Consider the following 17,623-nt stretch of genomic DNA (forward strand, 5'->3'; position numbering starts at 1 on the left):
TGCGCCTCCACCACACTCTTCTCTGATCTACACTTTTCTTCAGGAACGTGCATGGTTACATCCATTTGAGATGGAGATATGGATGCTGCAGTAGCTGCCAGGTCACCTGCACTCTGACTAACTGGAAGATCAGGCATCTCCTCACCACTCACATCCTGACTGGGGCCGGAAGGCTCACTGTGAACATTTGTGTCTATGTATCTCAGGAGAGCTCCTTCCTGCTTAGATAGAAAAGCTTCCTTTACTTTCTTTCTTTTTCTGAATGCTGCCCCAGAGGGGCGTTTTCTTCTTTCACTCATGACCGCTGTTCTGTGCCAGCTGTAGTGGCTCTCATCACTCAATTGAAGGGGATAAATAAAAAGGCTGGTAGCAGGGCCTGAGTGAGGGAAGATATCAGCATCTTAAGGGCCTAACTGGCTCCTATTACTTCAGTTAACTGCCTGTTCTCCTCAAGTGGGTTCAGGGAAGCAGCAGGAAGCTCCCTGAGAAGCTGGTGTTAATCAGTCCAGGCTCCTGGGGGTGCTAGAGAGGTACATAAGAGGCTCCTCCTCCTCTCTCTCCCTGCAGCTCCTGCTACTTTCTGTTATTCCCTCTCACCTTTTCTCCTGAATGCCTGTTATGTCTCTTGTGCCCTCCTTCCTCCAGCACAGCACTCCACCATCTCTGTGCATCTAGAGCAGAGAGAATACATATGCACCAGCAGCACACACAATTTGTTACACTCTGGGTCCTAGTGGTGCCCACTCCCCCTCCCTCCCCCCACAGTCTGGCACCTTAGGCGGCTGCCTCAGTTCGCCTTATGGTAAGGCCAGCCCTGATTGGAACAATTTACCAAGGGTTGTGGATTCTCCATAACTGACACTTTTTAATCAAGACTGGATGTTTTTCTAAAACATCTGCTCTAGGAATTATTTTGGGGAAGTTCTATGGCCTGAGTTATACAGGAGGTCACAATGGACCCTTCTGATCTAGGAATCTATGATTCTCAGTTCCTGACTCCCTCAGAGAACTGATGGGCAGGATCCCCTGGGAGAATAACATGAGGGGAAAGGAGTCCAGGAGAGCTGGCTGTATTTTAAAGAATCCTTATTGAGGTTGCAGGAAAAAAACATCCCAATGTGTAGAAAGAACAGTAAATATGGCAGGCGACCAGCTTGGCTTAACAGTGAAATCCTTGCTGACCTTAAACGCAAAAAAGAAGCTTACAAGAAGTGGAAGATTGGGCAAATGACCAGGGAGGAGTATAAAAATATTGCTCAGGCATGTAGGAGTGAAATCAGGAAGGCCAAATCACACGTGGAGTTGCAGCTAGCAAGAGATGTTAAGAGTAACAAGAAGGGTTTCTTCAGGTATGTTAGCAACAAGAAGAAAGTCAAGGAAAGTGTGGGCCCCTTACTGAATGAGGGAGGCAACCTAGTGACCGAGGATATAGAAAAAGCTAATGTACTCAATGATTTTTTTGCCTCTGTCTTCACGAACAAGGTCAGCTCCCAGACTGCTGCACTGGGCAGCACAGTATGGGGAGAAGGTGACCAGCCCTCTGTGGAGAAAGAAGTGGTTGGGGACTATTTAGAAAAACTGGACGAGCACAAGTCCATGGGGCCGGATGCGCTGCATCCGAGGGTGCTAAAGGAGTTGGCGGATGTGATTGCAGAGCCATTGGCCATTATCTTTGAAAACTCATGGTGATCGGGGAAGGTCCCGGATGACTGGAAAAAGGCTAATGTAGTGCCCATCTTTAAAAAATGGAAGAAGGAGGATCCGGGGAACTACAGGCCAGTCAGCCTCACCTCAGTCCCTGGAAAAATCATGGAGCAGGTCCTCAAGGAATCAATTCTGAAGCACTTAGAGGAGAGGAAAGTGATCAGGAACAGTCAGCATGGATTCACCAAGGGCAAGTCATTGCCAGCAGATCGAGGGACGTGATCATTCCCCTCTATTTGACATTGGTGAGGCCTCATCTGGAGTACTGTGTCCAGTTTTGGGCCCCACACTACAAGAAGGATGTGGAAAAATTGGAAAGAGTCCAGCGGAGGGCAACAAAAATGATTAGGGGGCTGGAACACATGACTTATGAGGAGAGGCTGAGGGAACTGGGATTGTTTAGTCTGCAGAAGAGAAGAATGAGAGGGGGGTTGATAGCTGCTTTCAACTACCTGAAAGGGGGTTCCAAAGAGGATGGATCTAGACTGTTCTCAGTGGTACCTGATGACAGAACAAGGAGTAATGGTCTCAAGTTGCAGTTGGGGAGGTTTCGGTTGGATATTAGGAAAAACTTTTTCACTAGGAGGGTGGTGAAGCACTGGAATGGGTTACCTAGGGAGGTAATGGAATCTTCTTCCTTAGAGGTTTTTAAGGTCAGGCTTGACAAAGCCCTGGCTGGGATGATTTAGTTGGGAATTGGTCCTGCTTTGAGCAGGGGGTTGGACTAGATGACCTTCTGAGGTCCCTTCCAACCCTGATATTCTATGATTCTATGAGATCTAGATGCTTATACATCTTTTATGAGCGAGCGAGAGAGAGAGCTTACAGACATTCAAGGAGAAGCAAAGGTTTCAACTATTTACAAATACTTGTCCTGATTCCTTGAAATCAACATTAAAGGGTAGTGACAGGTTCCATCCAGGCTAATGTGAAATGACAGATTGCTCGGATCAGAACAATGTGAAAGGCCGTGGGCTAAATTAGTCAATACTGCTTCTCAACAAAGTTTGCATCTAAAAAGTTCCCATTTTTAACATACACACAAACCAATTTCATACTCCTGGTTAAGAGATGAAAGAGAAAAATACGAGAAAGGAAATGTAACCATTTTAGTCACTTCTTTTTTCTCTTACCCAGTCACTATGTGTTTGCACTGTGTGAAAGGCTTTTCTTTAAGCTCTTCCTTAACTAAATTTCATATTCATGCTTCCCTAATTGCTTTGATTACTCTTCTAGGGAATATAAAAATTAAGTCCTACCTGACATATAAAATCACACACCAAAACAAATAAAGGGTATGAAGATGCAACCTTACACCCTTAAACCTCCCACCAATACACATTTTTGCCTGATTTTTCTTATTCAATAATTACTACCTAGAATGGCAAGATAAAAATACTCATCTAAATGTAAGTTTGTAGCTTTACTTTTCCCTAATATAATCCAGTTAAAGGTCTACCTGTGTCTCCTCTAAACCCAGGGCCTAATCCTGGAAGGTATTGAGCTCCTGCAACTCCTATTGAGGTCATTAGGTAGGAGCTGCAAGTGCTCAGCACCTCTCAGGATTTGCCCCTGTGTTTTAAATGAGTTTCTAAACCAACAAACTGTACAACCAAAAAACACATGTCTTCCTCCCTGATAGAAGTGCACTGTCAGTTATACAGCAGTATCAAAATGACAACTTCCTTTTCCTATGATTCAAGTCCTTTAATATCAGTCTCCACAGGAAAGAGCAGGAGGTAATAAGATCACACACTGCTATGAAGACTATGACCTGCTGTAGACTACACATTGCTCAGGGTTTAGGAAAAAATTCACAATCTGAATGCGGTAGTTAGATTGACCTTACCCCAGGTGTAGATACAGCTAGGTTGACGAAATAATTTTTCCATCAACCTACCTACCATCTCTTGGAGAGGTGGATAAACTACATCCATGGAAAAACCCTTTCTGTCAATGTGGGAAGTATCTACACTGCATTGTGTTAGGTATGTAGCTGCAGCTGTAGTGTAGACATACCCTAATGGTGAAATCCTAAGCCACTGAAGTCAATATCAAAACACTCATGGACTTCAATGAGACCAGGATTTTGCCTTAATTTTCCCCCAGCTCAGCAAAGCTAGAAATATATCTGAGATCTGTGTGGACACTTCAGGAAAAAACATGGTTAGTAAATGGTTTCCAGATATTGGTGAATGAGCACTTTGCTAGTAAGGTTTCCTCAGAGGCTTTGAACTTGCTGCAATGCAACAAAAGGTTAGAAAACCTGACCTTTGAGCCCAGTTTAAAAAAAAAAAAAAAGGGTATATTTAGTCTTCAGGAAAGAAGACTGAGGAGGACCCTGAAAACGATCTTCAAATACGTTGAGGGTTGTTATAAAGAGGATGGTGATCAATTGTTCTCCACATCCTGTGAAGATGAAACATGAAGAAATCTGCTTAATCTGCAGCAAGGGAGATTTAGGTTAGATATTAGAAAAAAATTCCTAGCTATTAGGGTAGTTAAACTCTGGAATAGGCTTCCAAGAGAGGTTGTGGAATCATCGCTATTAAACGGTTTTAAGAACAGGTTGGACAAACACCTGTCAGAGTTACTCTCAGTGCAGGGGGCTGGACTAGATGACCTCTCAAGGTTTCTTCCAGCTCTACATTTCTATGAATCTGTGATCCAACTCAGTAATCAAAATTTGTTGCCATTTCATGGGAGTTCAGTGTTAAATGAGTTTGGTGATTATTCCATTTCCTACTGGACATGTGTACAAGTCTCAAAAGCCACCAGCACTAACTGGCGCCATCATTCGCAGTTTTAGTGGAAGAACCAAGCCTTTGGGTGATCATTGAAACTACACTCCTAGCCTATGTTTACTGTGCTTTTTTGTTGTGCTAAATAACACAATTGTAAGGCATAGTGCAGAGTCGAAACAGACGTTTGTTGCTAGTGACATTTAGGAATTATTTTAGGAAAGTTCTATCGCCTGTGTTATGCCGGAGGTGAGACCAGATGATTACAATGTTCGTTTTGGCCTTGGAATCTATTAATATGAATCTAAGAACCCTGCAGCCTAATGTTAAAAGGACTGTCAAGAAGTGTCTGCATCCTGGGACAAATGTTTGGTGTTGTGTATACACTGGAATTTCTGTTGTGTCAGATAACACATGTTAATTAATTCGTTATAAAAGGCATCTAAAAATTCAAGTATAGACATACCCTGGAGGTGGTCTCTCTAGGGTTGACACTAGCAGGTCAGGGTGGAGAAGTCTACACTAAAGCTGCCTATGTTGCACTACCACTGCCTATCCATGTCTGTGGATAAACAAATTATTTCAGTCTCTAATAGAGCTATCATTCTGCTATCTTGCCTAAGCTCAAAAAAGAAAATTATGATGATTAACCCTGTCATTTATTTTACCTTCCAGTTCCTTACTAGCTGATTTACCAGCAGACCTGCTTGCAAGCCCTTTGATTACTCAAGTCATTCTTTTCCTTTTATATCACAAGAGCTGTAAGATGGCTAGAAATGTAGTTGGCATTGTGCATAAGATTCATTAAGTAATCTCCCTTAAAATTTAGCTCTGCCCAAAATTTCTTAAAGAAAAAACTGTTTCATTTTAAAATTTGGCTTGTATAAACTTTTATAATTTGTAAACATTGCTGAAGTGGCTTTTCATATACCTGGAGCTGACACTATACTGGTGAAAAAACATCACCATTTTGCAAAGTCTTGTAATATTAGATACGCTAGTTTAACTGCATTGATTACAGAGCATCCTGAAAAGGAAAATATAATGGGCTCCTCACTGCAAAGAAGAAAGAATGTATCTTAAATCACTGTCAGATCCTAAATTAGATTATTACTTTGAAGGTAGTGACATTCTATAACAAAGTTTCAGGTGTATTCACTTGTTAGATTACATTTTAAGAAAATTCAGATCGGTTAAGTGATATTTGTCTAATGTGATCATGGTTTTTTTTTTGTTCTCACAATGCCATATTTAAACAAATCCTATGTCTCTTATACAGTGATTTATTTGCCTAAAGAAAGACAGAAAATATTGTCACCATAGTGTCACCATGTGCAGTGGATAACATACAGAGCTGGCCTGACCTTTCATTGCCCCTTCTTTCTTCTGGAAACTATTATGCTGCTATATTGCATTGCTGAGAGTGGTGACCAATTTTATATTTGAAATAAATGGTAGTACATTTTTCATTAAAATGAGACTCTGCTTTTCCTCCCCAATAAATCTTGTGGAGTATACTTAATAACAGGGCAGTATTTTTCATGATCAGGGTAACACAGCACTTTTTTTTTTTCAGGTGGAACACTATATAGTTGCCTTGATAATTTAGTTAGTACACATTACTGAAACTTATGCTTTAAGTAAATTGCTCCAAATTATAATTCAGCTTTCTCTCCAGGCTTGTCTTTCCTCAGATGGGTTTTTCTCCCTTTACTGGCTGCACTGGAGGCAGGGTGAAACCTGTCAATCAGGATAGGGCCATAGCTCCTTGCACTTTTCCTTGGGGTGGCTCTGCTCAGCTAAGCAGTTAAGGCCAAGAGGAGAGCAAATGGGCAATGTGTTCATTGTCTCTTTGACACTCTGCAACTCCACTGATTCCTGGTTCTTATGCCTCCTAGGATTTGAAGACGTAGGTTTCTGCTCATCTCCCTCCCTCCCTATCAAATATGATGTTAATGATACTGTCCCCCAGAGACAGTCTTCAGAGTTTATATCCTATTGAGATGAATGGACAAGAGGGATTCACACCTCTCCTGCAGTTATTGTTTCAGCCTCTCTGTCTGCAGCAGATTCAGCACAGCATCATTTTGCACTTAGTTGGTATTTGAAAGGTTTTCCTCACAACCATAAGGACTAATTTTTTTTTTTAAATCAGGGTTAGATTCTGTAGATGCTAATGAACCTCATGGGACTTGGGGAGGTTGCTGTCCCCCTACTTATAATTGCTCCTTGAATGTCCCTAGCATGGAGGACCAAGCAATGTAAGTTACTGTAGGCTGTCTCTGCAGTAATGTACTCTGCTGTTTGTGGTGGAGGAACGATCTGGTAAAAACATCATCTCACTTCTGCCCCCTTCAAATGGGCAGAATCCCACAGAGCACCTGCAAACGCACTTAAACTTTTGTAGGACTGGGAAATAGGAAGGAGTGTCCCCTCGAGATGTATTTCCCTCTCTCGTGCCATCTCTGGCTAGAATGCATGAGTGGACACTCTCCTTGCATGTAGGTAGAGAGGAGCACGAAAGGTTTATATAATAACAATCTACAATGGGTGAAATTTTCCCCTATGCAGAGGACCAGTGCAAGACTGATACACCAATTAATTCCCACTAATGCCCTCATAATAGGAATTAAGTGATACATAGGTCTTGCACTGCCCTCACGTCACATGGGTGAATCTCACCCAATAACTTTTACTTTAAAAATAAATAAGGTAATAAAACTTGAATAGGAGATTACAGAAGGAGGACGTAATTTTAAATTTTGGAATATTAAAAGTGGCAACAGTGTTTTATTTTCCACCTTTTCAAATCCAAATTTCTCTTTCTAGTACAGTTTTGACAAGGCTAAAATTTCAACCACGCAACACAGAGGGTGTGATTTTGCACATTTCTCATGAATTCCCTGTGACTTCAATGAAGTTACTCACAGAGATTATAGAATCAGGCCCACACAATACTCCGGGGAATAAAGGGTAAAGAGAAGCCACCAGAACTCATTTCTATCCCTGTCCTACATTGTGTATAGCAAGTGCTATAAATCATATTTTGGCCACCTGCAATTAATTTTATGTTCTTTCCCTGTCATCCTCTACTTTTTACCCGTCATAATTCTTAGATTTGGTTTTTAAGGTCACTGTTAGTTTCAAGTGGAATAGCTTGTGCTTAATATTGAAATATCACTCGACACTAATGTAGTAGCCAAATTTTAAAGACAAAGTATCAAGGATCATATTTTTTACAAAAATACAATTAAAATTCACCATCATTAAGTGTCAAAGGAGAACTAATCCACTGATTCCTCCCAGAGCCTATTTTGAGTTAAGGAGGCAGAGGGAATAAAATGGGTTTATTGCATCCTTTCCTGAGAGAGAGGAGGATTCAATGATCATCCTTGCACACAATGGCAGCAATGCTTAATCCTGTTCGTTAGCCCTCAAAGATAACACCATGGAATCTGCCTATGTTTGAGATATCTGGTACATGCTATTACAGGATACAAACATTTTTTATAATTTTCAGGATAACTGTTCTTCCAGATGGGAGCCTACAAATCCTGAATGCTTCCAAATCTGACGAAGGAAGGTACTTATGCCAAGGAGAAAATGTGTTTGGTTCTGCAGAAACTGTAGCCTCAGTATTTGTTAAAGGTATGGAAAACCACACCGATTAGTTATTAATTATTATTATTATTAATTTTATTGATTATTGATTATTTGTACAGTAATAACTCCAGGAGCCCCAGTTATGGACCAAGACCCCATTGTTCTAGGCGCTGCACAGACACAGAACAAAAAGACAGTACATGCCCCCCCAGAGAGTTTACCAAAGATTGTGCCAACAATTGCTTCCCCTCTGTTGAATACATGCTCATAATGTTTTATGATACATATGTGTCAGAAAAACTAGTACATAAATTAAATCCTTCCAGATTATTAAGTTAATTCTGTATGTAAAAGAAAAGAGAGTAAAATAAGGAGGTATATACCTTTGGCTTTTAGACATGCTAGCTGCCAAAAATAATTATCCTTTCTACATGCACACAGTGAATAAAGTATAGCAATAAAGTCTTATTTTTAGCCATAGAAATCCTAAAAAGAAATGGCTAGATTAGAAACCCAGCAGATCATTACCTGTTTTCTAACTACTCAGTTACAACTAGTTTCCCAGCCACTGGGTTGCTATTTAGACAAGTGATGTCTAGTTTATTGATAAGAGATCAGTCATCTTAAATTTACACAGCACTTCACTCTGAGTTATAAATCAGCAATGAATAATTGACAGTTCAGAGGGCATTTTCAAAAGATACATGAGAGATACCTTCCACTGGGCAGCAGCTATATGTTATTGACACATAACTGTAGAAACTGAACCTCTGGCTATCCAGGGGAAGTAGTTCAAACTTGACCATTGCAAAGAACCAGACCCTGAACTGCACTAAGCTTACACTTGGGTGTGAGGGAGCAGAATGGTGCTGGTGATTCAATTCACCCAGTAGGAGAGACTCAATTCTGCAAGTTGCTGAGTACTCTGTGCCCAATCCAGAAAAGTTTTTAAGCACATGTTCAGGTATGTGAGTATTTACAGTGACTTTTAGGACCGGAGTGCTCTGCGCCTTGACGGCTCAAGCCCTAAAGTTGCTGGGGATGATGGCTCAAAGCAGGGCCACAGGTTGTACTATTGGTCCCAGGTTGCTGTTCTGAGTATATGCCCCTTGCTAGTACATACTGCTGTCCCCTTCATACTTACTAGCTCTTGTAGTGCATTTGGACAAACCTTCTACCTAGAGGACTGCATTCCCAGTATTATTGTCAATGCCAAGCATATACAAATCATAAATAAAACCCACTATATCTTTTTATTTGTTTTCTGATATTTGAGTCTTTAGGGTTCAGGTTTTCAAACTTTTCCTTGCAACTATGAGAGCTAGAAATATACTCTTTTTTTTTTAAATGAAAGCTGAGATTGTTGTATAATCACAAGATTCCAGGAGCTGATGCTTTAAAAATAATATTGTGAGGCTCATGACGAAATTACAAAAGTTGGCAACACCATTTCTTGAGGACAATGCACCAGCCAGTGTGGTAGCGGGTCTCCCTTCCCAGCATTCCCTGTGGTGACTTGTTGAGATCGTGCCCTATTGCTTTCATGAAGATGAGGAGATTATTGCTGTCTCACCCCGTCTTTGCTCCTTCTCCACTGTGGGCCCACATACCACAGTGCAGTATTTGACCCTGTGTACTCAGAAACAAAAAACCTTCAGCCCAGCAGGCAGACAAAGCTTTTAGAATTAAATAGAATTCAAGCAAATGCTATATTGATGTTAGAATATCACAAGACCTGCATTTAATTATTACTAATTCTTCTCTGTTTTCAAGAACCAACAAGGATAGACTTGACTCCCAAGAGGACTGAGTTAACAGTTGGAGAAAGCATTGTCCTCAGTTGCAAAGCCATTCATGACAACACACTAGATGTCACTTTCTACTGGACTTTGAATGGGCAGCCAATTGATTTTGAGAAGGAAGGCGGACACTTTGAAAGCATCAGGGCAGTAAGTGAACATATTTTATCTTCTATAAAGTTCTAACAGTTCAATCTGTTTATAGCTAAGCCTTCCCCATTTATGACATGATTGAAAGATGAAAAAATCCACTGATGGTAACATGAAATGTTAGCTAATGGAACTACTAAATGCACTTCATTTGAATTAATTCAAGCGGCGTTAATCAAAAAGAAAATAGCTGTAAAGCCCTGAGTCCCAGTGATATTAGTGAGGCATCTAGTGATCCTAGTAAGAAAACAGAAGGTACTTTGAGCCAAATCCTCCTTATCTTACACTTACAAATAATTCCATCAACTTTCATGTATCTATTAGCATGAGTAAGGAAAACAAGAATTTTGCCTTTTATGTTTGTAGCCAAAACCTCAATTTCGGTTATTACTCATGTTGTTGTTGTTTTCACAGATAATGTGAGTTACATAGCCATGCACACATTCCCCAAATGTGCTCTTCACTCACACAGCACATATTTTAAACTGTGAATACGAAGCAGTACATTTTCATTTTCAAAACACTGTGGGAGGTTTTAGCTATGCTGCTCTCATTACAGTCTGTGGAAATCATGTGACAAAAAACATTCTCACCGTTTTCAAATATTACGCTTTGTTGCAGTAACTATGTAACAATTAGATAAAGTCAAACAGACTGATGAACTAATCTGAACCTGTGCCATATAAAGAGACTTGAACTTTCTGAATAGAAAGAAACCTCTTTATATGAATGAGGCTGGCATTGGAATGGCCAATAATTCACCTTACCTTCTTGTTAATTAAATGTAAATCAAACATTCATGCAATGTTAACATAGCTAAAGCAAGCACAAAAAATCAGGAAATTTAAAAGTTAATATTTCTAATATATGTGGAATGTAGTAGATTTAACTTTGCAGTAGAAAACACAAAAGTTGTAATCTAATTTGACCGGCTTCATATTACTATATTACCAATATTTATTTATATATTACATTTAGCTTCTCTGATGCTTTTTTAAAATAAAAACCCTTAGTGAAGTGCATTCTTTCTGTGGGAGTCCTCAACAGATGCACCTTTATCTGAGCATGCCCAACATTCCAAATCACTCAAGGATGATTATAAATAAATAGAAAAGTGCTGTAACTTGCATACACAGACTTTCTAGTTTTAAATATTCATAACTTGAAAAATACTGAGCAATTTTATTCAATCTTGAATGGTTTTCCTTCCTCAGCAAGGACACTGAGAAAATTGAAATTTCTGCTGTTTTGGAGTTATGCAAACACAAACATTTCATTTGGTACAGATGAGGCACCCAACCCCTCTCACATGACTCAAAAGCAACTGAACTCATTCGGCTTAAAATTTGTACCTTTGACCTTGAGCCTAAGTATGGAAAATTTCAGCCCTAAAGCAATTTCTTTTAGAAAGATACCAGCAACTGAAAAATAGAGGTAAGAATGACAGGTGACAATGAATCTTCACTACAGAGTTCTCTTCTAAAAAGTATGAAGTCAGTTGAGTTTCAGCAGGTTTGAAATTGGCCCCATAGTTATACATTCATTCAGGTTGTTTAACCATTTGTGAGTCCAAACGTTCTCACTACGCTCCTGCAATCTTGGTACGTGTATGTGCTAGAATGTCCCCTACAAAGATGCAAGTCACGCTGCTCAGATGCCACCTACAAGGCACTCTCTTCTTTTCTTTACTTCCTCATGGGAGTTCCTCAGCTGCTGTTCCTCAAGAAAGGGGCACTGTAGAGGATTCTGCATGGGGCATCAGGAGAGAGAAACTGAACAGGGGACCTGGAGGCTCCCCAGAATGATCACCTGCTTAGCTCACAGATAGCCAAGTGGTAGCAGTAATTGCTTTTACTTACCAGCTGCAGTTGAAGGCTCAAATAAGGTCTAGTTGTGCCATGTGGATGGGCAGTCATTTAAGGCAAAATGTTCCTTCCTCAGTGGAAATGGGGGGAGGGAGTCCTTTCCCCAGAAAACCCAAGGATCACAGAGATGGGGGGTCTCATTCCTTACCAGCTCTGTGGGACTCCAAACCCATCCCACTTGAAGGGTGGCTTCTTATACAAGAACCCCACAGCATTTTCTGTTCTCTTTGGTTTCCTCTCATGGGAAACTACGGAGGGGGATAATCTGGCTTCAAGTAAATACTCACTAGGTAATAAAATGGGCTCAGTGTTTATTGAACATAACCTTTGTCTTTCCCTTTTACATTCCCTTTACTTTCCCTTTTTTTTTTTTCTGTCACAATTCACTGGTGACTGTTACCAGGCTATTTTGTAATTGCAGAATTTTCTGGCTGTTCAGAGTTATAATACTATACAAAACTGCCCCATAGTGACAAACTTGTAACTTTTCATCAGACAGGACTAGAGATGAGTAAAACTACAATTTAGATTCAAAAATAGGAATTTTGGGGGTGGAATGACACACATTTGTCCTGATTTAGCAGATTTTTTTCCTCCACAAAATTAAGCTATTTTGCAATGATTTCATATCATTTTCATTCATTTTGTGACAATAGAATTTTGCAGATTTTTACATAAGAATTCTCAAATGATGCGGAGATTTCATTTTCATCAGTGAAAGTCTCTCAGTTTCACAAAACACGGAAATGTGGCTCTGGCAAAGTACAAAGCAGTAGATGAACGTCCTGATACAAATTCGCTCTGATATACTGGGACAAACTGCACTGAGTTTGCAGAAGTGGAACTGACAGCAGAATTTGTTCAACAGCGTATGTGTCATACTATAAAGGAACATTACTCGGAGTATCACAGGCCCTTCTTTCTAGATTCCTTTCAGTGTCCTGATATTACTAAAATAATCTCACTGCATTAAAAGAACTATTGTAGGCTTCAGTCAGATTTTCTGGTGAGTTTGTAGCTTTCTTTCCCTTCTGTTGCTTAAAAAAGTCAGTTCCATTTTCCTAAGTGACAGGAGTATAAATCAGTCATAATGGAGCCAAGGATGACTATCTTAAGAACCCACTGGAGAGAGAAAAGAGGTTGTATTTCTAATAGAAAAGTAGTGTGTTTCTCTTCAGAGATACCCAAGCAATTAGATTCTTTAGGCACCTGCTTCAAAAACAACACTCTTCAGTTGGTAAGTTCATAAACTGGGCTGAAGACACAGCATACACATTTGAAAATATATTGCAAATTCATTGGGGCCCAATTTACCACTGTTACACCACTTAGTGGTAGAACTCCTAAACGGCTGTAAAACGTTGCTGTAGAGCAGAGGAGCATCAGTCCCTGAATTATTAATTTGGTTTATCCTTACCATGATTGTGAACACAATTATATGGTTTGCACACACTCTTGCAATAATTGTATGCTTCATTTAGTTACATTCCTTATTTGTTTGAAAATTGAGACCACATTCTTTTTCACTTCCACAAAGGAGACTGCCACTCATCATTTCTCCTCTTTGAAAGTGTTAGTTAAAATTTAAGCAGGTCTCAGTTGACCAGCAGACAGATCTCTGTTCCTGCCACTTCATGGAATGAAGTGTACCATTTAGTGGAGAGAGGTAATCCCCAAAATTATAAATTTAGAAAGGAAGAATTTTCCCTGCTGATGGATTTTGACTATGAAGTAGAAAAAAAATCCCCAAACCATTCATTTTGGGGTTTGTTTCAGTTATATCTTGTTTTACTTTCCATTAACTTAACTATAGATATAAAATTAATCAAAGACAAATGTATCTTTGCTTCATGAAAAACATTTAACTCTGATAGGGCCCTAAATAAGCTTATTCTATGTAGCTTATCCCATAGTACCGCTCAACCTGCCAGGCCCTAAATGGGATGTACTGTGTGATAAAAACCCAAAATTAGGGACACAAAAATTAATCACATGGGAAACTTTTAAAACGCTGTGAGATTACTTCCTTTAGTGCCACTAACTTCAGCTTCATGATTCTCTATTTCTGAGCAAAGTAATTTTCAACAATAGAAGTGAGTAAATGCCAGTTTTGTGTGGAACATAGGGAATGTTAGGACTAAAATGAGTAACATTCCTTTAAATTAGAGACCTTTATGGGCTTCTCTACTCTTGAAACACTACAGCGGCATAGTTGCAGCACTTCAGCGTAGGTAATACACCTCCCCAAGAGACATTAGCTAAGTCAACAGAAAAATTCTTCTGTCAACCTAGCGCTGTCTACACTGGGGGTTAGGTTGGTTTAATTACACCACTCAGGGGTATGGATTTTTCATGCCTCTTAATGACGTAGCTGGGTTGATCTAGCTTTTCAGTGTAGATCTGCTCTAAGAGGTATGTCTCACATGATAGCTGAGTGCAGCTTAGGCCTTGATACAGTATAATCTTGTATAATTTTTGTTGCTCCAGAATACATAAGCACTGTAGGGTAAAGATGGTTTCCCTGCTTTGGTTTCCCTGCCAGACTCATAACATTATGATTGTGCTGCTCATTCTTGCTATTTGAGCGACTCTGGTGTTGAGTATAATGACCATTCTGGTGCTTTATGTAGTGCCACAAAACTACCACCTAAGTAATTCCACAAATAGAAAAGTGTATTAGCGCTGATGCTAAATTCCCACCTGTGAAAATTACCAATACTCCAGTGATTACAATCAAAAACACAAAGCATCTCTTAACAAGACTTGTTGCCTTATTTGACTGTGTATTATGTATTTAATTATGGGTATCTACAAATAACATCTTATTATTTCTCAAACTGGGGACCAAAGAACAATACTCTGAAGGTGCTATGTCTGTTACTTACTGAGCTAGCAAACATTTGGTACATACATCAGTTTACATGCATCACATGTATCACTGGCAAGAGGTGAAGTGTGAAAATGTTAGGTTGAAAGATGATGAGCATGCAGAAAATAGTAAGAAAGGAAGAGGAATCTAATATTGAAGATAAGGACTACAGAATTCATTTTTCCTCCTATTGATTTAAAAGGAACAGCTAGGCAAAAAAAAAGTTTGTGTAACTCCATCACATACCAGATAGGTTTAGACAAGTATGTAAATAGATATAGACAGCATCCTTTGGCATTAGAAACATCCTGTTTGCCCAGCAAAGGACTCTGTGTGGAGCAATCTCTGTAATTCAGAGAGGCAATGTTGCATGGGAATCTGAATTTTCAAGAGTGATTTATTTCTATTATTTCCTCAATTCCATTTGGACCACACCCTGAAATCTTGCCAAAAATTTTATTCAGGGTTTTCTCAGGACAATTTTTTTATCTGCATTAATGTTTATTTGTATCAGTGAGTACTCCAGAGTTTGGACCCTTTGTGAATGAGTAAAATTTGATTTTCTAGCTGAAGATTCCTGGTTTTGCATGTGTGTATTTTCATCCATCCTTGCTCTTTTCAAATATATTTTTTTAATTAATATAGTGTTTATGACAGCCCTGCAGAATGAATTCTTGTGTTTATCCATTGACTATTAAAAGTAAGCAGCAGCATTGCCCTGCTGGTGTCCCTAACCCTAACCTGGAAGAATACACCTAGGCATAAAAAAATAATTTAGTCTCTATGCCTACTCAATCCTTGATCTTTGCTGAGACTACTACTAAGGGAACCAATAAGTACTAGTTGTGAGGGTAGTTTGTATTATGTGGACACTTGAAAAGAGACTCATTAATTCATTTAATGCAATGTACCAGGCATTGACTGGATGGTAATTACTTTGTCACTAGTGACATGGGGTATATTTGATCTAGTGACCTAGCAGAGAGAGAGAGAGAGAGACCGACCACATATCCTACCACCAGTCCCCTATGTTTTCAAGTTTCTCCCCAACTTCACTCTTTCTTTGTGTCTTTTGTTTAATTAATTTTCTATTTGTAATTCATAAACACCATAAACAGGCTGAAGAAAGATTTATATGAAGCAGAATCCATTAAAATATCAAGCTGTTCTACAAGAACAACTTTACTCTTCATCTGACATAAAATGCTGCACTAATTAAAGAGGGTCACTTTAGAGAACAGTAATACCTGTCAAGAGTCTTGTAGAAGAAGGCATGCTATGCACAGTATTTAGACAGTTACTGCTATATGAGCTTTGTGCCTATGGCCTGGTCCACACTAGAAAATCAGGTTGGTTTAACTACATTGGTTAGGGGTATGAAAAATCCACACACCCCAGTTGGCGTTGTTAAGCCAACCTAAGTCCCCATGTAGACAACACTAGGTCAATGGAACAATTCTTCCATTGACCTACCTACTGACTCTCCCAGAGGTGGATTACCTGTGCCGATGGGAGAGCCCCCCTGTCGGTGTAGGAAGTGTGTACACTGAAGCACTACTGCACTTCTCATCCCTCCGCTCAACCCCAGTTTTTAGTTCTTTATCATCTTGCAGCCATTCATCTGTAAAACAGATGCTGAAACATGATCAGAACAAATGAAGACCATGATCCAGCAAAGCACTGAAACATATGTATAGCTTTAGGTATGTGCAAAATCCTACATGCTTAAGTGTTTTGCTGCTCATAGATCATCATATATGATCATTGATGTCTTGTGAGAAGGGCCTGCTGCAAACGATGATACCTGCCAGCGTTGAGCAGGCCTGGACTGTCTCTTATAGGAGTCTCGAGATCTCTGCTGGAAATACAGGGTTGTGTCCTGGATTGCTTACCCTTTGTAACTGAGTATAGATCCCTAGCAATAGAGGATCTCCTGCCTCAGAATCAAGGTCACTCTCTGTACCCCTTCTTCAGTCTTTCTGTGTGGATAATCTCTGACTAAATGCTAATGAAAACTGTGCTGCAGAGATGTCCAGTTTATCCTGATAAACAGCAGAAAGGATTTTACTAGAACCATGTATGCAGCAAAGTGGAAGAGATTTTCTGTCTTGGCACAGTGACAACACCTTTCACCACATTGCATGGACATCACCCATATATCGGATTACTTGTTACAGTTGAAGTCATTAGGCCATTCAGTCAGTTCTGTGAGGGTTCACCTGGCATCCATTTCAGCAGTTTACCCACCAATAGATTCTTGGTTTTCTCTCACCCTCTGGTGATCCAGATATTTGAAAGGCCTAATCAATCTCTGACTCAGTACTGACATGGAAAAGGATTCTCTCAGACCACATCCTAAATTCATGGTAAAGTTGCTGTCACCTTTTCACTTAAACCCATCTGTTCAGCTTCTGATATATTTTTTTTAACCAAATCTCATTCTTCTTAAGTTCAGGAACCACTTCATACTTTAGATGTTTGCAGCGCTTTGGCATTCTACCTTGACCACACTAAGGTGTGCAGAACCTCTAATAGGCTTTTTGTAATCTATGCCGAGAGAGTCAAAGGCCAACCAGTGTCAACTCCACGTATATCACACTGGATCTCTGACAGTATCAATCTTGGCAGAAGTCTCTCCTCCACTGAGGGTAATAGTTCACTCCACCGGGTCCCAGTCCGCTTTGTCAACCTTTCTGATTTATGGTGCTATAATGGACATTTGTGAAGTGGCAACATGTGCATCTGGACATAACTTTTCCCGACATTATGCCATCACTCAAGCCTTTTGCAACGATGTCAGGTTCAGCAAGTCTGTGTTGCAATTTCTGTTCAGACAATCTGAAGTTCCGCCATCAGTAAGAGAACTGTTACAGAATTACCTCAAGTGGAATG

At 39.8% G+C, this 17,623-nt stretch overlaps 1 protein-coding gene across 2 annotated transcripts in view; it reads left to right on the forward strand.

Annotated features, from left to right (window-relative positions):
* The window catches only part of CNTN5 (contactin 5), a 968,120-nt gene that overhangs the window by 858,146 nt on the left and 92,351 nt on the right, over positions 1 to 17,623 (forward strand). For both annotated transcript variants that reach the window (XM_026651597.1, XM_026651598.1), the window contains exons 14-15: positions 7,966 to 8,093; positions 9,822 to 9,997. In XM_026651597.1, the coding sequence (XP_026507382.1) occupies positions 7,966 to 8,093; positions 9,822 to 9,997 (304 nt within the window). The remainder of the gene's footprint in view (positions 1 to 7,965; positions 8,094 to 9,821; positions 9,998 to 17,623) is intronic.

The sequence above is a fragment of the Terrapene carolina genome, unplaced genomic scaffold (assembly GCF_002925995.2).
Source record: "Terrapene carolina triunguis isolate 2854851 unplaced genomic scaffold, T_m_triunguis-2.0 Scaffold97, whole genome shotgun sequence".
Taxonomy (NCBI): domain Eukaryota; kingdom Metazoa; phylum Chordata; order Testudines; family Emydidae; genus Terrapene; species Terrapene triunguis.